Source organism: Lissotriton vulgaris, chromosome 1_1 (genome assembly GCF_964263255.1).
Source record: "Lissotriton vulgaris chromosome 1_1, aLisVul1.2, whole genome shotgun sequence".
Classification (NCBI taxonomy): Eukaryota; Metazoa; Chordata; class Amphibia; order Caudata; family Salamandridae; genus Lissotriton; species Lissotriton vulgaris.
The window spans coordinates 1,142,722,682-1,142,744,329 of record NC_141685.1 but is presented as its reverse complement, the minus strand read 5'-3'; the positions used below and the strand labels follow the sequence as shown (position 1 = coordinate 1,142,744,329).

General features: G+C 46.4%; 1 protein-coding gene across 1 annotated transcript in view; it reads left to right on the top strand.

The window, feature by feature from the left end:
• ESYT1 (extended synaptotagmin 1) overlaps nucleotides 1–21,648 on the top strand; it is a 481,007-nt gene that overhangs the window by 275,900 nt on the left and 183,459 nt on the right. The window contains exon 21 of the mRNA XM_086963895.1: nucleotides 3,214–3,303. Coding sequence (XP_086820021.1) covers nucleotides 3,214–3,303 — 90 coding nt within the window. The remainder of the gene's footprint in view (nucleotides 1–3,213; nucleotides 3,304–21,648) is intronic.

The window sequence follows — 21,648 nt, the reverse complement described above, 5'->3', positions numbered from 1 at the left end:
ACGCCTTCCTCCGGAAGGAGAAGTTCAGGATGCTGACTTTGGCTCAGGTCTTAGCTGCCCTAGACCCTGGAGACTGGCTGGTAGCGTTGGACTTGCAGGACGCTTATTTTCACATCCCCGTCCTGCCGGCCCACCGGCGTTACCTGCTATTCACAGTAGGCCACAAGCACTTTCAGTTTACCGTTTTCCCCTTCGGCCTTACCAGCGCCCCACGGGTGTTCACGAAGGTGATGGCGGTGGTCGCAGCTCATCTGCGCAGGTTAGGGGTGTCAGTCTTCCCCTACCTCGACGACTGGTTGTTGAAGGCGGGCTCGCCCCAGACAGTCGTCAGCCACCTCCAGACTACGGCCGACCTCCTGCACTTGCTGGGGTTCTCCATCAACGTGCCGAAGTCGCACCTGTGCCCCTCTCAGAAGCTCCTCTTCATCAGAGCGGTTCTCGACTCGGCGCAGTTTCGGGTTTACCCACCCAAACAGCGGGTTCGGGATATACAGGTTCTGATTCCAATCTTTCAGCCTTTATCCCGAGTCTCGGTCAGGTTGACGCTGCGGCTTCTGGGGCTGATGGCCTCCTGCATCCTTCTGGTGCATCACGCCCGGTGGCGGATGCGGGCTCTGCAGTGGGACCTGAAGTTTCAGTGGGCCCAGCATCAGGGCAACTTGTCCGATCATGTCTTGATCTCGGAGGGCACTGCGAGACAACTGCAGTGGTGGCTTACGGACCGCGATTGGGTCAGTGGCAGATCCCTCTCCCTACCCCACCCGGAGCACGTGGTTGTGACGGATGCGTCCCTCCAGGGCTGGGGAGGCCACATGGGAGAGGCGGAGATCAGAGGCCTCTGGTCTCCGGCGGAGTACCGGCTCCATATCAACCTTTTGGAGCTGCGGGCGATTGGTCTAGCACTGATGGCATTCCTTCCCTCTATCCAGGGGAGTGTAGTGCAGGTGTTCACGGACAACACCACCGCCATGTGGTACTGCAACAAACAGGGCGGGGTGGGGTCGTGGACCCTATGCCAGGAGGCTCTGCGCCCTTGGCAGTGGCTGGAACATCAGGACGTGACCCTGGTGGTTCAACACCTGGCAGGCTCTCTGAATGCCAGGGCGGACGAACTCAGCCGTCGGTGCATGATGGATCACGAATGGCGTCTGAACTCGGACGTGGCGCAAGGCCGCTTTCAGCAATGGGGCGAGCCCTGGTTAGATCTATTCTCCACAGAAGAGAATGCGCAATGTCATCAGTTCTGCGCGTTGGAATTTCCAAGGCGGCACTCGCTCGGAGACGCTTTTCGTCGCGAGTGGAGTTGCGGTCTATTGTACGCCGTTCCGCCAATACCACTTTTGCCCAGAGTGCTGAAGAAGATCAGGCGCGACCGGGCCCAGGTTATCCTTGTGGCTCCGGACTGGGCACGAAGATACTGGTATCCCGAGCTACTCAGCATGTCAGTCGATCCCCCGATTCGTCTGCCTCTTCGGGAGGACCTTCTGTCGCAGCAGCAGGGGACGGTTCTGCACCCGAACCTGTCCAGTCTCCACCTACAAGCCTGGAGATTGAGCGGCGGCAGTTGAGACCATTTGACTTGCCTCCCGAAGTCTGTGATATCATTCTGGCAGCCAGGCGTCCCTCCACAAAGTCGGTATGCGCCTGCAGGTGCAACAGATTCGTGGCATGGTGCACAGCAAAGGCTGTGGACCCACTCTCTGCACCCCTTTCTGAGGTTCTTCCTCTTTCTCTTGCCCAGCAGGGCTCTGCTCTGGGCACTCTCAAGGGGTACCTTTCTGCCCTTTCCGCCTTCTTACGGCTACCTGATCAGCCTTCCTTGTTCAAGTCCCCCATTGTAAATAGGTTTTTGAAGGGCATCACACACATGTTCCCTCCTGTTTCCTTCGTGATGCCCCAGTGGGACTTGAATCTTTTGCTTACTTACCTCATGTGTGCTCCGTTTGAGCCGCTAACTGTCCTCTCCTTCTTCTTACTCTGAAGACAGCTTTCCTGGTTGCCATCACCTCTGCCAGGAGAGTGAGTGAGCTCCAGGCTCTTTCTTCTACACCTCCTTTCTCTCTGTTCATCCGGACAAGGTTGTGTTGCGAACAAGACCTTCCTTCTTGCCCAAGGTTGTCACGGCCTTCCACATCGGGCAGTCCATTACTTTGCCCACCTTCTTTCCGCCTCCGCATCCCTCGAAAGAGGAAGAGAGGCTCCACCGTCTGGACCCAAAACGTGCTCTCTCTTATTATCTAGATCGCATACGCCAGTTCCGGGTGGATGACCAACTCTTCATTGGTTACGTGGGCGCTAAGAAGGGAAAGGCGGTGCACAAGGGGACCATCTCGCGGTGGATCATCTTGTGTATCCAGGCATGTTACTCCATGGCCAAAAAGGAGCCCCCTGCTGGATTTCGGGCTCATTCTACTTGGGCCACGGCGACTACAACTGCTCTGGGCCGAGGAGTGCCCTTGCAGGACATTTGCCAGGCAGCTACGTGGGCCTCGCTGCACACGTTTGCACGACACTACTGCCTGGACAGCCAAGTCCGGAGGGATGGCTTCTTTGGCCGTTCCGGTCTCCAGGACTTTCTGGTGTGATTATTGGTTCGCAGACCCCCCACCGAGGTTGGTATTGCTGGGGTATCTATTCTAAGGTAAGGAATCTATCACTAACGTGTCTCTTTCAGATGCACAAGTTACTACTTGTGTAACAATATATCTGTAAGAGACATTAGTTAGTGATAGATTCCTTACCGACTCACCCATCCTCCCCGTTCTGCGAACCGATATCTAGGGTTAAGGTCATCCCCTTTCAGGGACCTAGTTTCATGACACTAGTGTTGGTTCTATCATGGCTCTGCGTATCTGGCGCGGGAAAGCTGTGTATCAGAACTGACGTCAGCGCGCATGGGCGGCATCTAAGTACTCCGACAACGTCATTCCGGCGCTAACGACGCCAACAACGGACGCCGAGCCGCGGATGACGCCTACCGACGCGCAGGGGTATTGCTACGCAAAAATGTCCGGATCCAGTCTGACGCCTGGGGATATTCTAAGGTAAGGAATCTATCACTAACTAATGTCTCTTACAGATATATCGTTACACAAGTAGTAACTTATGCTTCTCTTTCTCTTGTCCTTCTTGCTCTTTCTTCACTGTTCGCCCATCCTTCATTCACCTCACAGTTGCCTTTTATAATTTTCCACTGTCTTACTTTTCTTCTAGTGGATTCCCCTAGAAGATGTACGATCAGGAAGGGTGCACCTCCGAATCGAGGTCCTGACTACAAGTGTCAGCTCGGACAGCCTTGAACAGGTGAGAAAGAGCTTCTTTGTCTTCGATAGAGAAAAGCCCAGGTTGAGAGCCTATTAAGTGCATGATCTAGAAATTGTGAGAAATTCAATACACGTATTGGCTGGTACAAGTAAAAAATATCTTGATTAGGCCTTACTATGTCAAAGGCTCCACCAGGCATCATACATTTAGTCTCTCAGACATCATACATTCCTACAACTAAGTAATGACATCACATTAATAGTACAGTAAACATGGGACAGGACATAACATATCTTCCATTTTACAGAAACAAAGGCCAATTAAATAGCATAAAAATAGAGTGAGCACAGAAATCCACATAACAGCATGACCATCCATCCATACGACTCAACCTGTCATTATGTACATCATATCTCAAACCAATCCCAGTATGCTGTGTGGCATCCATCCTAAGTAGTCCACACATTTGCAATGGAAAGAGGTTTAATAGGGACCTTACTGATGCTTTAATGTCTACACAGTCCAAACCCTTTTTTGGCCACGAGCTAGCAGACCAGTTGCCTGGCAACATAGACCTGCACCGGGTGACCCAGATTTTAAAACATGGTACACCTTAGAGCCTCATTGCCAAGGCTTCCTTTAGCAAGGCTAGCCCTGCTCAGTCCCCCAGAGTTGGAGACTAAATGGATCGACGCATTCAGGAAAAGAATGTTTTTATGAAATTTGACCCGAGATTTTTCAACGCATATACCTGCTGGGCACATACACACATGCTGTCTGGGACATGGCCAGCAAGATCTTGCCAGTGGTCCAGAAGATCACAGACTTCTTTGACTTGAGCAGTACATGATGGGCAGGGTGCAGCAAAGGTTCTGATTCATGCTGGCATTGTTACTACAGATTGTATTGACAGGGCTGTTGGTACCAACATGGTCTTAAGGGGGCACGCATGGATGAGATGTGCGGCATTTGAAAAAAAATGTTTTTTACGGAGCGCAAACTTGACCAGAAGGTATCGGGTATCAGAGCGCTTTACATAGCAATAGTTGTGTTACATGAGGACACAATTTTTAGGTGATGTACTGGCATCCTTTTTCTTTTCTTTTTTATTCTTTTTTACTAACTTTTGCTCAGATGACCATTCAAACCAGCAATTACTACAATCTGCACATGGTTGACTTCTGAATATTCCCACATTTTTAACCCAGCGAGGTGTGAGGACTCTGGTTCTGCTCATTTCGAAATTACCCCCCCAACATGTAGTTCCCCATACATACAGTGGTTATATACAACATCATAACAAGTCAGGTATCTGCACCATCTGGATCAGATCCATCCTGTGTGGGCTCCTCAAGTTCCAGTCCCTCTCAATATTTACACCATGGTGACCATATTTTCTCCCACTTTTTAACACACCTTTTGCTTCTATATATGGTTTCTTCGGCTCTTTGGCACCAATCAAGGTTGCATTCCCACTCTCGCAGGGATGGAGGCGAGGGTGCCCCCCATCTCCTTGCAATGTTCCTTTTGGCAATCCCTGCCGCAAGAGCAAGCCATATTCCTGTTTAATGTACTGATATCCTTAATGAAGATGTCCTTTGATGTGTCCAAACTTTTCAGAGAAAAGGCAGAGTTGGCTCTTGGGAGATCCAAAGACAGCAGAATTACCTCATGGTTCCCTGGAATGTTGGTACCAGTGCAAGAGCTAGCCCACCAGTTCCTTAAGTTCAGAGGGTACTCTAGGTCTATGGACTGTGGCGTCCATTCCAACCAGTAGTACTGCTACCAGTTTAGTATCTCCAGAGCTGTGGCACTGACAGATAACATGCAGGGCAGCAGGGACAAAAGTCATCCAACTCCTACTTCTCTGCTGCAACACACATGAAACTGCTTTAAATCTGCCCATGATGGCCCATGACAGGTTAGTTGGGGGACAGGGTTTAACATTTTGTCTCCAGCTGAGGATCGATTACATCAGACAAATGGATCTTATTGATAGTTTAAAGGGGCTATGCCGTACCATGCATTTCCTCTACTTACCTCCCAAACCAGAATGAACGTTCAACTAAATCCTGATGCAGGAGGTATTTCTTTTGCTCTCCAAACGTGCCATCGAGCAGGTGCCAGACTCGTAAAAGGAGAGGGATCTTGTTGTCATTGACAGCCATCCTCTACCTAGAATAAATGAAATCCTTGTGCTCCTGGGTGCCCAAAGGCACCATGTATTTTCCACTTTTGACCTCAGAAAACCTATAATCAGGTCAAACTTGCAGAGCAGTCAAAATCTCTCTCTCTCTCTTTGGCCTCTTCTTGCTGTTTGGCTGTTCCAGTACTGTAAAGTGCTGTTTGACCTAGCGTCAGTGGCTTCAGGTTTACCTCTTCAAAGACATGGACAAAAATGCCAACTGGTTCCAGGATGAGATTGTGGTTTTCACCAAAAAATAGGAACATCAGTTCAGCACTTTGTTCCCGATTAACAGCAAAGGTATTACCTTGTCTCCAAAAAAATTGTAAGTTATTCAACCAGCATGTGGAGTAGTACAGATACTCAAAATCGGAAGTACGGTTTAGTGCCAAAATCATCCCTTCTTGAGCATATCCAGGACCAACATCTACCGACAGAGAGAGATTGATGTTATTCACGGGGTTGCGTCAATACTACTCTAAATTTGAGTAAATATTTGCAGCTCTCTTGGAATTCTTGTGCAATTACTGAAACAAGGTATAGTTTTGTGTGGGGGCAAGTTTAAAGTTTGGCAAGAAGCCTTCAAAGCTGTAAAAGAAAATATCATCACAACAGCCCCAATTTTAAAATGGTTTTCTGTTGAGAGACAGTGCACCTTTTCAGTGGATGCCATCTCATACAGTTTAGAAGCTGTCTTGCTGCCCAAACCCAAAAAAAATTGGAGTGAAGAATGGGTAGAATCCTTTCCTCGAGTACCCTTCATTTGACAAAGGAGATATGCTGTCTTTGAGAAGGAGCATTTAATTCCAGTATTGGAACTTTCATAGATTCACATGCTTGAATCATTCCCCGTCGCCGAGATGGGAGTCCCCGGTGTATAAAAAAGCAATGCTTAGATAAGTACAAAGCAGAAAAAAGGCCTAGTCCCATTTCCGTTTTGCAACCCATAACACTCGTTATGTAAAAGAGACTAAAATTATCCCTGAGCCAATCAGGACCTTAAAATTTCTCTTGTTACTTGAGATTTTTAACTTTTTTCTGTGAATTTCATCCACAATTATGATCTTTATTGCTGGTTACTGATTCATCCTGCCTGAAGATGTCAGGAAAGGAGAAAAAAAGGGTTTGTTTAGAGCCTGTGCCACCAGTTCCAAGAAGAGGCTCTATACTGATGACCCTCATGCTGACTGTATTTACTGTCTTTATCCAGACCATCAAGCTAAAGACGGCGAGGTATGTCGTACCTTTTCCAGTAAAACACTGAGGGACCATGAGTGGCGTCTTTTAATATGGCTTTAAAAGCTCAAGGCCAGAAAGGAGGTTATTTCCAGTGACCGTGATGAGGCATCCTCTTCCTCATCTAGGAGGTCCCAGAAAAGAAGGATATCACCTCATGTTCATTGTTCAGAGGAACGTCCTGAGAAAGCCCTTAAAAAGACCACTCAAGGGTCTTATGGGCGCATTCCCTCAAAATCTCCTCAGACTCAAGAAAAGGAGAGTAAGGGACATGCTTCGGGGATAAAGCTACTAAAAAGGTGGGTTCTGAGCCATCTAAGTCACCCCCTCAGGTCAGGCAGTCCTTCAAGAAGCCTTCGTCAGGACCTCCTGAGGTAAAATTATCAGCGAAATCTACATCGTCAACGGGATCGTCGGCAAAGAGAACTTCTCCATCGTCGACGACAAAGATTGAGATTTGTTTAGTCCCCAAGAAAGCCTCAGAGTCTACGACGGATGGAACTCCGTCGACGACGCAACAGTTGACGAAGTCACCGTCGATGATGGTTTTGACGTCGGTATCGTTGGCAAGTACGTTGACGGCGGCTACAGTATCGATGACAGCACCGGCGATGGGTTCGTTGACAACGACAACGGTAACTACATCGTCAATGGCGTGTAAGCCATCAGTGATGGTGTCGACGGCTGCATCTACGACAACGGTGTCGTCGGAGATTTCGTTGACTGGCTCATCGAAGAGGGAAAAAACACCAGAGGGGTCAGAAGCCCCTCGAACTTTGTGAGAAGGTCAGAAGCCACCAGGAAGAGGAAGATTACGCCGGAAATCACATACCCTAGCAAAGTTACGCTTGTCTTTCCATCTCACCTGCTAGAGGAGCCAGATTCAGAGAAGGATGATGAAGGGGGATTGATGGCCTCTTGTATCTTCCTAACGCCACACGCACGACTTCACATGAGACCGTTGCAGGAGTGCTTGGAGGATCAGTGGGATCAGAGGAAAGGGTCTTGGACAAGATACGACTGATACAAGATACAAGATACGACTGTCTCTGCATGCTCTTCAGTCTCTGAAGTGGTGGTGTTCAGCGGAGAATCTCCTCAGAGGGGTTCCCTTCCACAAGGACATTCCCACTCAGACTATCGTGACGGATGCTTCTCTCCAGGGCTGGGGAGCGCACTCCGGAGACTTACAGATTCAAGGAACGTGGTCACCGATGGAGTCCACGTATCACATCAACTTCCTGGAACTCAGAGCTGTTCACTTGGCACTAAAGGCCTTTCATCCGTCCTTTCAGACCAACTCTCTGCTTTTGCAGACGGACAATACGACCACAATGTATTATCTCAACAAGCAGGGGGGCTCGAGATCACGCACTCTGTCGCAGGAGGCGCAGGCGATCTGGGACTGGCTTCTGGCCAGAGGGCTGACGATAACGGCTACCCATCTGCCAGGTGTGCAGAATGTTCAGGCGGACGCACTGAGCGGACTGATTCAGGAAAACCACGAATGGGTCATAAACGACGAAGTACTAGGAGAAGTCTTCGCAAGGTGGGGGACTCCGCTGAAAACAGCAAATGCCGAGACTTCGCCTCCAGGTACTACCAGCAGGGGACGCTGGGGAATGCGTTATGGATCAACTGGTCGAACAGCTTTTCCACCCATCCCCCTGATTCCGGCGGTGCTCATCGAGCTGTCCCAGTCCAGGGTACGGATGATCCTGATTGCCCCGGAATGGCCCAGACAGTGGTGGTTCACGGACCTGCTTCACCGGTCTCTCCTTCCGCACATACGGCTGCCGTGCAGGCCGGACCTTCTCACAAAGTTCGGGGGGCAGATGTTGCACCCCAACCTCTCATCTTTGAGTTTGGCAGCATGGCTCCTGTGATAGTGCAATATGGCCATTTGAATCTACCAGAAGATCGCATGGACATACTGAAGGAGGCTAAGCGACCTTCCACTCGGACTTCCTATGCTTACAAGTGGAAGAGGTTCTGTATCTGGTGCAAGTCCAAGAACTATGACCCAACGACGTGCAAGGAAGACGTCATCCTTCCTTACCTTCCTTACCTTCTACATTTGGCGCAGACTGGCCTTAATGTTCATTCCATTAAGGTTCATCCCGCTGCATTGACTGCCTACAGGAAATGCCCTTCACAGACTTCCTTCTTCCAGATCCCTGTGATCAAAGATTTTTTTGAAGGCTTGAAGAAAGTATTCCCTCCTGTCCGGCTTCCTTCGCCTTCATGGGAATTTAATGTAGTGCTGTCCAGATTGATGAAGGAGCCTTTTGAACCTATTCATAAGGCTTCGTTGCAGCACCTGTCCTGGAAGGCGGCGTTCCTTGTGGCCATTACATCGGCCCGCAGGGTGAGTGGAATTCAGGCGTTGTGTTGCCAAGAACCTTATACTGTATTTCATGCTGCTAAGGTTGTTATGTGTTCTCACCCTAAATTTCTTCCCAAGGTTATTTCTGATTTTCATGTCAACCAGACTATAACTTTGCCTACGTTTTTTCAGAATCCTTCATCACCAGCGGAAAGGTCTTTACATTCCCTGGATGTTAGGAGGGTGTTGAAATTTTATCTGGATAAGACCAAAGATATTCGTAGGTCAGACCAATTGTTCATCAATTATGGATCAGTCAGGACGGGTCTTGCTACCTCTAAGCAGTCCATCTCTAGGTGGATTGTGTCCTGCATACAACTATGTTACCAACAGACTAATAAGACCTTAGGGGTTAAACATAAGGCTCATTCCACCAGGGGCAAAGCTGCCACGACGGCTTTGCTCCGTAATGTTCCAATTGCAGAAATCTGCAAGGCCGCCCCTTGGAAGTCGGTCCATACCTTTGCCAAGCATTACTGCCTGGACACTGATGCCAGGGCAGATGCGCAGGTTGGGCAGGCTTCGCTGCGAAATTTGTTCGCACAATAGTGGTGTTATTTCTCGTTTCTCCACCGCCGCTTTGGTGTGGGGATGGGCTTGCCATTCTATTCACTAGATTATGACTATACACAGCGATCCCCCTACTACAGAAGGAGTAGTTTCTGTCCTGTAACTCCAGTTCTGTAGTAGGGGTATCTCTGTTATAGTCATAAGCGCCCGCCCTCCTCCCCGGTGGAGAGAGATATTCATGTAAGGAATGCTACAGGCCTGGCGTGTTACGCCTTCAAAAAGAACTGAAAGTAAAAGGGACCTGCAGTGCATTCTGGGATACTGTGAAGTTCTGGAAAGTTCTCTTAAAGGCACAGTATCCTGTTTTGAGCCACATAATGGCAGCCTATGGGGCTTGTCTGTTCATGTCTTCCTCTCTATCATTCCAGAGGGTTTTTGCTGCTGAAGCAAGGGAAATCTGGACAGACTTTGCTGTTTGTGGATTTTTGGTGGAATTTCTAGCTGAAGTACTGGACAGTGTAGCCTGGTTTTATAGGCTGCATTATCTGTCTTTAATTCTCTCTTAAGTGTCTGTGCAGTTCTGCACTTTTCGACACCTTAAGAGATTATTTTTGATTGCTCCGGGGTCCACTCACATGGGCGGGACTATTCACTAGATTATGACTATAACAGAGATACCCCTACTACAGAACTGGAGTTACAGGACAGAAATTACTCCTTATGTCAGGTTCATGCACAATAAAATGTGCTACTTACTGCTAGCTACACTGATTCAAGCATGTGAATCTATGATAGTTCCAATACTGGAATAAGAAAACAAGTTACTTACCTGTAACAGTAGTTCTCCAGTATTGGAAACTTTCATAGACTCACATGCGACCCACCCTCCTCCCCTGAGAGGCTCACCTTTGGATTTTTTTGCACAAAGGTTATCTTTGGCAGAAGTGCTCGAAAATCTGAAGGGCTAAGTTTCTCTCAGGAGTGTTCTAGAAGGTGAGAGGTCCTGATTGGCTCAGGGACAATTTAAGTCTCTTTTACATAATAAGTGTTATGGGTTACAAAACGGTAATGGGCCTCTGCTTTTGTTCAGCTTTGTACTTATCTAAGCATTGCTTTTTTATATACCGGGGACTCCCATCTCGACGACGGGGAATGATTCAAGCATGTGAATCTATGAAAGTTTCCAATACTGGAGAACTACAATTGCAGGTAAGTAAGTTGTTTTCTCATGTTGTATTTGGGCCATCAATCATGCATGCCATTTCAACTGGGGAAAGACGTTCAGGGTGCAGTCTGATTATAGGCTCCTTGTCCACATTATGTCTCCAGGTGGAGGCTTAATGTCAACTGCATAGATTGCTGTTCTGAGCTCATAAATAACAGGACACTGTTTCGAAGCTCAGTATGCCCCTGCCGAGAATAATCAAGCAGGAAACTGTTTATCTCACATGTCATGTCACAATGAAGAAGAAAAGGGCAAGAGGGATAAGGAGATGGATGTGGTGGCAAATTGCTGAAGCTGTTATTAGTTTGGCCCCTATGTTGCACGTACTGCTCTAATCTCTTTATAGAGAATCTGTTATTCTTGCTGTCAGAAGTATACTTTAAAAGTATATAATATGCTTTGGATTTGGAAGTATCCACCACTCTACACCACTACCAGTAAGAATGCCACAAATACAGTGTGCTCAAAGCTCCGTGGCTTTCAAGCTGAAGCGGCCTCAGCTATTCTTGGCTGCGTGGAAAGATCAAAGTAGCCAAGCCAACCACAGATTTGGAACAGGTAAGCAGGCATCAATCCATGGGTGGCCACATGTGCACGGATGCACAGACTAGGCGCCAACACAACCGGCCACTACCGCAGTCAATGCCAATGTTCTATCTTCTAGAATCATCACAATCCCACGCAATGGAGACGCCATTGTAAGACTATATTCCATACCATCAAATTCAGAAGATCGCAAGTCACAGGGAACATAGAATGTCGGTGAACGAAGCCTTTCTCATCGATAGTCTTTTTTTATTTCAAGACTTGAATGTACACGTCGCAAAGTCAGGACTTGTCGAGATTGTGGTTCGGTTTTGTCTTTTAGAAATCAACAATGGACAAAACCTTGTGGTAAATATGCAAAATATATGTCCTTTTTGTCTTCCATATGACCACCTAGACTCTCAGTGTCAGGTTTGTTCAGAGTCCATTCCACAGATCTTTAAAATACAGAGGGGACAGTGCTACACCTTTTAAGCAGTAGTGCCAGGACTGGGCCCAAGTTGCAGTCATTTTTTAGACCACATAAAATCTGCCCAATACACGAAAGTAGGAATGTTGGGTGTTGAAGAAGATTCATCTTGTTTTGAAAAGCTGTTGAAGCGAGTACCAAAAGAGGCTACCTGTCCTTTAATAGAGAGGAATCCGCCCTTCCACGTGTTTCCTTGCCCTTTGTAAACGATCCCAAATTGTACCTCTGAGTTCTCACCCACTGTTAGGCATTTTGTTGCTTTCCAAGTGGGGTCGTGCTGAAAAATACTTATAGATATATACATACATATTCATGACTTTTTCAGTGATCAATTGGTTTTTCCATATGGGACTTTTTATGTGTTGCTATTTATACCAGGCAAACCTAGTTTTGGATAAATAGAGCCTGTAAATCAAAGAGGAATTAGGAGATTATTTAGCAATGTTTACATCTAACGGGCTTTTACATTTGTATTTTCATATATGTTATGTTGTTTTATTACAAAGGTTTGTATCACAGTTGTAATTAGCATGGCTTTGGAGCCAGGTAATTTAAACATTTCATAATTGGAATCCTATAAATAGTGGCTCAGTGGGCGGCTGAAAAAAGGAGTTGGAGTCACTAGGGACAGTGACATGAGGAGCAAAGTCTGGCAGTCAATTTACAGTTAAAAAGAAAATTCAGGCCCAAAGAAATTGCCAATAATATATATTATTATTATTATTATTATTATTATTATTATTATTTTATTCTTATATAGCGCCAGATTCGACCCCCGAATGGGGTATCTCCGCGCTTGCCTTGGGAACCCGTCCTGGCTTTTCCCTGTGAGATAGCCCCTACAGGGCATCCCCAAGGTGAAAGCCAGGCATCCCGCCGCGTGGGGCCGTTGTGGAGATTAAGCAAGCTTAATGCCCAGAGTGTGAACCCATGATTAGGTCAGGCACCGAAGCGAGAATTATCGAGTCCATGGACATTTTGAGCTCAAGACCCTGCCGCGTCAGGAATTGAACCCTGGTCCCGGGTCTGACCTCTGCTTCAGGGTCTGCCTGCTCTAACCAGTGAGCCTCTGAACTACTGAATTGCTCACAAACACTGCCATTCTGACTATCCTATTAGTTAAGGAATCTGTTGCAGAGAACTTTGCATATGAGCCGTTTCCATGGCATAATAACTGTAAGATGCCTCCAGTGGTTAATTCACTTGGTGAAGGAGCCTGTGTGCAGTCTGGACTCAAGTTTGACTTGTCACAAAATAGCATAGCACAGTTGTCACTGCTGCTAAGCACAATGTGTAGGTTGGAGGTCACACATATTTTATGTAGAAGGCTTAGTGAGTTTTTGCTTGAGTTGCAGAGATACTTGTGTTAGCTGCAGGTCACAAGTTCTAATCCTTGTAATATAGCTCAGTTGATTATGAAGCGGTGTGAGGGAATAGCCTGCCACTGCAAGGCATAAGTGTACAACCTTACAGTATTTTCCTCAGTCTTTCTTTATTGTAAGGCGGTTAAAAAGTGTTCCTCTCGGTTATAATAAAAACGTATTAGTAAGTGCAATATAAATGGTTATTGGTCTATTTACTCTTATAGACAGATATAGCAGACCTTGCAGCACATACATATGTTGGGCATATAGACCTTGGAAAACCCAAAATTATGACCCAAATCATAGCCTAGTTCAAGCACTTTTGAAGGGACAAGCTGAATGTCTTTGTTTCTTCTAGAGCATTGGCTGATATCAAGGTGTTAAGCTCAACCATCTAAAAAAACCTTTTCTGATGGGCCTTTAGGTGAGGTATTTGTGTTGGGCACAGCTAGAACTGAAAATAATAGGCCTTTCACTCCCTGCAGGTTGTTGTTCTGAACACAAAGCACACAAAGTGCTGGTGCTGCTGAATGTGTTCCCGGTTTTGGCAAATTACCCTTGAACAAAGTGTGCATATTTCACTGAGACTAGCCAGGGTATGGTTAAATGATACTTGCTTGATCGGGGACATAGGTGCAGCACTGGCAGAGTTACAACAAGATTAAAATTTGAAGCATGAGTAAATTACATGATGTGGTCAGAATTGCACAATGTTTAGATCTTTCCTAGATGGCTCATGCACTGCTTCTTCAAGGCCTTTTGTTTTTATTTTTTTTATTTTTTTTGTCCTCATATATGCCACCAGTAAGTACTCTAGATGGGAACCCCATATGCCTTTCACCCTGTCAAGATTGATACCGCCCTGGACTCAATGTGCGGCAATCAGGGGTCACCCAGAGGTAGGCTGTTTCCTTGTCCAACTCCCCTGACCTCTGATAGAATACCTCGGACCTGGGGAGGACAGGACCGACACAAACCTCTGGCATAATCATCGGACCGTTATCTCGATAGCCAGGCCACCAGTTCCGACCACACATTCTCTGTGCTCTCTACTCTGCACGCTATGTCCATCTTACTGACTTCTATAATATTTCGTAAACAGTCAGTAAACCTGGGAGGGGCCGCTGATTTCCATTCTTTACAAATCTCTCTCCTTGCTATAACCATTACATAGAATATAAGATGTGAGGAATAGTTGTTAATGTTGTAACCAGGTGGTAAACCAAAAAAAACTAACCTCGGAGAGCATGTAATAGTAGTTGTTAAAACCTTCCCCAGGAAGTCCACGATCTCCTTCCAGTATTCAAGAATCTTTTGACATTCTAGAAATATATGTATATCATCAGCTGCCAGGAGTTTACAACGGGGGCAACAATAATTCTCAAGTGTAACCCTGGACAGTTTAGCCGGGGTCCAGTGCACCCGATAGGCCGTGTACAAATGATTTCTCCTTAGATTAGCTGGTTTTATTAGGCTCTGGGACAAGGAGAAAGAATCTGTCCAGATCTTACTGGTTACTTCAGGACTATCTGATATCACATTACCCCAAAGTCTCGCCAGCTCACAGTTTAACATTCCTGTTGCCCCCATTAGTGCCCTGTACCAAAATGAGACCTCTCGTTTCCACCCTCCTCCCCTACAGACAGAATCAAGGATCTCAGACTCCCTTTCCCGCTGTAACGCCTGTCTTGACCACCAGGCGGAGAGTTGGTAGAACTTAAATCTCGTTAAAGATCCATTTGTCAGTGACACTAAAGAATCCCAATCCATAAGACCGGAATTGCCCCAAAGATCCCCCCATCTCCTCACACCTGCTGTTTTTAAAGGCTGGGACAACTGGTCCTGAAGGCACTTGGGAGTGCCCGGGGAGTCCCAAACTGGGGCATTAGTATGGTAATATGGGATTCCCAGAGCTCTCCGGACATATACCCAGTTCCTAAGTGCCGTCTGCAGGATCTTTAGGCGGACTTTTTTATAGAATTTCTGGTCGCTGAATTTGAATAAGAAAAACTCCTGTCCTTGTGGTAAATCATAGAGCAATGCCTGGAATAAGCAGCCCTGCGAAGTTGAGTCCAATTTGTTAGCCAATAATCTAAAGTTTTTAAAAATGAAGGGCATGGCAATACATGAGTAGGTCTGGTGGGGCTAAACCCCCGATTTTTAACCCCCTCCTTAACTTTTTCCAGGCTATCCTGGGAGATTTACATGCCCAGATAAAGGAACCGATCTTGCCTTGAAGGCTCTTAATCTCTTTCTGTGGAAATGATAAAGTAATGGAATTATAAAGAAACGTTAATTTAGGGAGTATAGACATTTTAATGAGATTAACTCGTCCGTATATATTTATTGGCAGGCTACCCCATCTTGTTAATGTTTTAGTAATTTCTTTTACTACTGTCTGCCAACTAATTTTTGGTATATTCTTTAGTTCTTGAGTCAAACTGATTCCCAAGTATCTCATTTTATGTTTTACACCCTGAATGGGCGTACTATTATTCCACCCCATTATTTCTGTCTTCTTCCTATTTATTTGATATCCCGAAAGCTTTCCATATTCCTCAGCTAGATAAAATAGCCTAGGTATGGCATCCACGTGATTAGAGGTGTATTAGAGAAGGTCGTCTGCATACAGTGCGGCCTTAAGCTCTAGGTCTGCTATTCTAAAAGATTGAATTACATGGTCAGCCCTAATACAACATACAAAAGGCTCAATATAAATTTCAAACAAAAGGGGGGATAAGGGGCAGCCCTGCCTCGTGCCGCGGGATATTTTAAACCAGTCAGACAGGCCATTATTAACCAAAACTTTAGCTCGTGGATCCTGATACAAAGATTTAATGCCCTCTATGAAGATTGGAGGAAACCCGAACCCAGCCATAGTAGCCCAGAGGTATTTCCAGTTTACCTGGTCAAAAGCCTTGGCCGCGTCTATCGCAATTAAAGCTAACGGCAGCCGTCTGTCCTCAGCATAATCTATGGCTCCAATCACCTGGAAAGTTAGCTCATTCAGCTGCCTCCCCTGGATAAAACCTCTTTGATCCGGGTGAATTATAGATTTTATAATTTTGGCAAGTCTAGTTGCCAAAATCCCTGAGTAAAGTTTCAAATCTGAATTTAAAAGAGAAATAGGCCTATAGGACTCGATTTTTTTAGGGTCTTTATTAGGCTTTGCGATAAGAGTGATCGTGGCTTCAGCCCATGTGGGGGGGACGCTGTGGCCGTGAATCAATAAATGGTTAAAAAGTGTAGTGAGCACAGGTACCAATTGCTCTGAATAATCAATATAAACTTCACTTGGTAACCCATCCGGGCCAGCAGCTTTCCCCCGCTTCATTTTCTTGAGTTGAGCTATTACTTCCCCTTCCATGATCTCACTCTCCAAATACTTCCTGTCTATTTCTGAAATTTGGGGTAAATTTCTCTGGCTTAACCAAGTCTGAGCTTCCTCCATCCCAAGACTCTTATCTTCCGTATATAGGCCTTGCATGAACCCCCTAGCTTCCTCCCTAATACCCCCATCCTCCATGATTGATATGCCTGTCTCCCTTTGCGTTAGAACTTTGATATTATTCCTGGATCTTTCATCTCTAGCTTTCCAAGCGAGAAGGGCCCCACACTTTTCCCCATACTTGAAATTTTTCAACTTACTGGTTTCCCATTTTTTCCTAATGGTCTTTTCATCACTGACTTTAAGAGATAGTTGTAGATCAAAAAGCTCCTTTTCCAGTTCCGGAATCCTCTCTCTATCTGAAACAATAGCCACCTGTAACTCAGAGTCTTTTTCAATAATTGCTTTCAAATCATCACGCTTTTTTTTTTAATAATCTTCCTATTGTGAGCCATTAAAGAGCTCAACATGCCTCGTAAAAAGGCCTTATATGATTCCCACACGGTCTGAATGGTGGAGGAGCCAATGTTGATATTTAGAAATTCGATTGTTTTTTCTCTCACTTCCACTTTTACCCGATCATCTAAAAGTAGTGTCCTCTCTAGTGTCCATCTAATATCCAGGAGTCTAGAGCTTAATGAAAAAACCATTTCAACAGCCGCGTGATCTGATATCCCCACGGGGATATGGGAGAGAGAGGTTATGTCTGTAAGCAAATGTTGGTCTGTTAGGAAGTAGTCTATTCTCGAATAATGTTTATATTTCTTACTATAGAATGTGAAGACCCTAGTAGAACCATATTTAGCCCTCCAGACGTCCAACAAATTAAAATCTTTCATCATAGATCCCAGGACAGAAAGTGATTTAGTAGGAGCATGGTATTTAGCCTTTGAGGTCCTATCCAAGTTGTAATCAAAAATCAAATTAAAATCACCCCCCAAGATCACAGGACCTGAAGTCTCTAGTAGACCTGCTGCCAATTTCAAAAGACGACCGGGATTGTCATCATTAGGGCCATAATACACTGCACAAGTATAATGAATACTATAAATAGAAAGGGCGGCCACAATCCATCTACCAGTCTGGTTCGTGTCAGTCTTTATCAGCCTAATCCCCCTATTTGCCCTAATAATTATCACAACCCCCTGGTTGCCCCCCTCTGTCTGGAACACACTATTTCCTGTACCCACCCCAGTTTCTCAAAAAGTGCCTTACATATGTTCAGCTCAAGGTGTGTTTCTTGTAATAACATAAGGTGGGCATCTGTGTTTTTTTTTTTTTTTTTAAAACCTTTATTGACATTTCAACCAAAGACAAGTATGGGCCTACAACCCCCGGGGCCAGTCGCTAAGCAGTTAGATTAACAGAGAGCAATTTTTAATCACATGCAGCACCTCGGGGAGCAGAATCTCCATGCTAGCGTATTCTTGGTCACTGAACAGCACAATTAGGAAAACAGGATATAAAAGGTTTTCATTTTATAGTATAGGATGGAAGGATCAGGTGCCGAACAATTTCGCAGCAGCGAAAAATGGTAGGCAGGATAGTTAACATGTCAACAATAAACAGTAATCGATCAAATCAATGGCACTGAAACAGGAGGTTCAGGATGTGAAGGAATATTACGGTCAATTCGCGCCTGCAGTCACCTGCCCTAAGACCCAGAGAACACCACGAAAATTGAGGCACAGATGAAAAAGCAGTGATTGATACCAAAGGAAACCCACTGCACTGACCCAGGAAAAGAAAAAGACAAAGAAGGATAAGAGAAGAAAAAAGAGGCCATAGAAACAAATTAAAAGCGAAAAATCCCCTCCCCCAACCCACCACCCTGCACCCCTGCAGATGACTACGGCCCCCCCCCCCCCAGCAGTGTGCCTGTCGCCCGAGAACCAAACCCGAATTATAGAAGAAACAGAGAAAAAGGAGAAAGAAAGGAAACCCCACCCAACGGGGAAGTGGAGGAGGGCAATAGTGAATGCGCTCCCGGTCTCTCCCCCCTGCCCTAACCAAGGGAGCCCCCCTAGGCCAACACGAATAAAGTTGTCCACCATACAAAAATACCCCGGGGGAACCACAAACCCCCCGCCCCGGAATCCGTCTGTTAATGAGGCAGTCCCGTTACCAATAGATCCATCGTAAACAATTCAACCCGCAATCTCAGCCTTGGCCCCGTCTAACAAAGTTGCCGAGTCCCTCGGATAAGAAAAGCCCTATCCCCGGAAAGTCAAAATTCACACAGAAGCAGGCGGAGCTTCAGTCAGCAAATGGGAGAGGAATAGCAGATCCCAACGCACACAGCTTGCACCAACGATGTCCCTCCCCGTCTCCGAAGCCAAGCATCGATCCATCCGCCATGTTGGGAGACCGATTGGGGAGGGGGTGCGACTCGTTCCGATACAGATCAAAATGTGAGCCAACAGTGTCCAGGATGGGGGAAGCAGTGAAATGCTCCGATAATTGTAGGACCGATGTTTCCGAGAACGTAGAAGAGTCACCAATCACAGCACACACGATGAGTTCCATTTCTTCGGGGGCAGGCACAGCTTCCAGCACCGGGTCCAAACGCGCCTGTAGGGCTTACACCAGGGGGCAAGTCGGCTGCCGGGTCTCAGAGATCAAGTCAGGGCTTGCTCCCGGCCCTATGATCCCATCTGTTGCCGACAGCCAATGATTGACCTGGGCCCTTGTAATGACCAGATTTTCAGACCAGATAGAACCAGCTCACTGAGCAACACCAACCTGGCCAAAACGTAACCACCTCCCTCCTCAGGACCATCTATCCAGGCACCTGGGTACCTACCTGAGGATGGGGAACTCACACTATACAAGCTCATATCATTAGAAACACCACTAAATCTATAGGGTTACTAGGAATACTCACTGATTACTAAGGACATCCATGCCCTACACCACACTCATACCTCATAGTCTCGCGACCACATGGGTCCAGACTAATCTACCCTGGGGCAGTTCTGATTATCTACCATTACACACTGATTACCCTCAGTGCTCACTCGACACTCAATCTGGCGTGCCATACACACTGCTCACCCTCAGTGCTCACTCGACACGCAATCCGGCGTGCCATTCGCACACTGAGCTGCAGCCCCGGTGCTCTCTGTTTATCCGGTCCACAATCCGGCGGACCTAAACACCGTATCCCCCCGTTGCTCACTCACTTACAACATGATCCACAATCCGGCGGATCTACACACTGACCACAATCAGTGCTCTCACTAACGCCACTTACCAATGACGACCACTTTCCTATGAATACCTTCAGCTCTCTCTCTATGTTGGGAAGTCTCTCTCACTATTTACTAAGGGTTCGCTACTACAATAATATTATGGGATGGCCGAATCACTTAGTGTCAATAATTCCCTAGCTCAAGGGCTCCTCTCTCTCCCTAATTATTCAGACTTACCGGATCAGGGGCAGCATCTGTTCTGGCTGTAACGCCTGACTAGAAGGAAAGGTTACCTGTGCTTTAAGAATAATGGACACACTGTATGCAGGAGTAAAAACGCTCTCTATCATAAGAACAACACATGCACACTAGTTCACTAAGAACTGGGGTATCTTTATTACAATGATAATAAAATACACATACACAAATCTGCGGGGTCTCTATGACTAACAGGAACTTTAACACACCGCTGTAAGAAAAGGATTAGACATACAATATAAGGACAAGGTTATCTGCGGGGTCTCTGTGACTAACAGGAACTTTAACACACCGCTGAAAGAAAAGGGATTAGACATACAATATCCTAGGGAATAAAGGCACTAATATAACAGGAAAGATATCACCTGATTAGCATGGAGTCTTGCTCTAGCTGTCATCTGGGCTCCTCTCTCGTCTGTGCCTTAGCTCGTCTTAGATTCTCTCCTGCACTCTTGGACACACATCTGCGCTGATCACTTTGCACTGGACTCCTCTCCCCCACGGACTCTCTCCACCTTCCAACTTCAGTCTAATGGTTTCTGCCGCTCTGATAACCATTCGCTCCACTAGCTTTTTCACACTGTGTAAATGTCTCTGTACCAATGTCCAATTAACTCCAGCTGCTTCCACAGATTAATCCACGATATAACTTCAGTCTCTTCTAAAAGGCATTACTTCAGACTCCAGCTATTCACAACTCCTCCTGATAAGTAACTGCTTCTGACTGCTTCCTTCAGTTCCAGCTCACTGACTGTCTGTCTGTCTTCTCTTTGTTCCAAGCATCTTCTGTCTCTTCTCCTCCTGCAACTCCACTCCTCCAACTCTACCAACGCTCTCCGCTCCTCCAATTCAACTCAACTAACTGACTCCGCCTCTGCACTTCACTATTATAGAATGCTCTTCCCTCATGGAAATTTCCAACAGAGGGCTGCCTCCCACCGAATTCCTGTGCCAGCTCCAGGGCCCCTTGCGCAGCCGCAGTGACCATCTGCATGTTACGTCTAGGCCCAAGAGACAAACACATTCCTCGGATAAGAACCAGTCCTGGCTGGTTTTCCTCTAGCACACAACAGCCTTAACTATAAACATTACCTTTCCCCTTCAAGCCTCTCAGCTCTGCAGGGATAGAAAGCAAAATGGAGTCTCTCTAGTTCTGGGCCTTGTAGACCTGAGAAGGATGAAATAACCCTTAGCTCTATCAGAGTACCTACACAAACCATAATATAAAGTCAGGACCACAGGATCCACCCTCTACTATAGGCAAAATAATGAAAGGCAAAGCCAATAGGCAATAGATGGATTAGAGTAAGGGATCTATCATCATATAAAGCAGCTATCCTCTTCTAGGTCTGGAAGAAAGGGCTTAAAAGAGCCAACACAAGCTAAGAATACATATCCTAGATGTGAGCAAGCTTAAAGTCTTTATCACTCCAAAATAGAGCCAAAAAACCCGTCAAGACAGCCCTCACCATCGCGTGAAGCGCCGCAAGTTCCGCCATTACCATCCGCAAGGAAGGGCCAAATTGAGTCCGTTCCGCCAGGTTCCATACGGCCGCAGGCATAACGATCCCCACGGAGAGGCGCCCTCTCCGAGGCAGGATACGCAGGAGCAGGAACAAGCCGTGA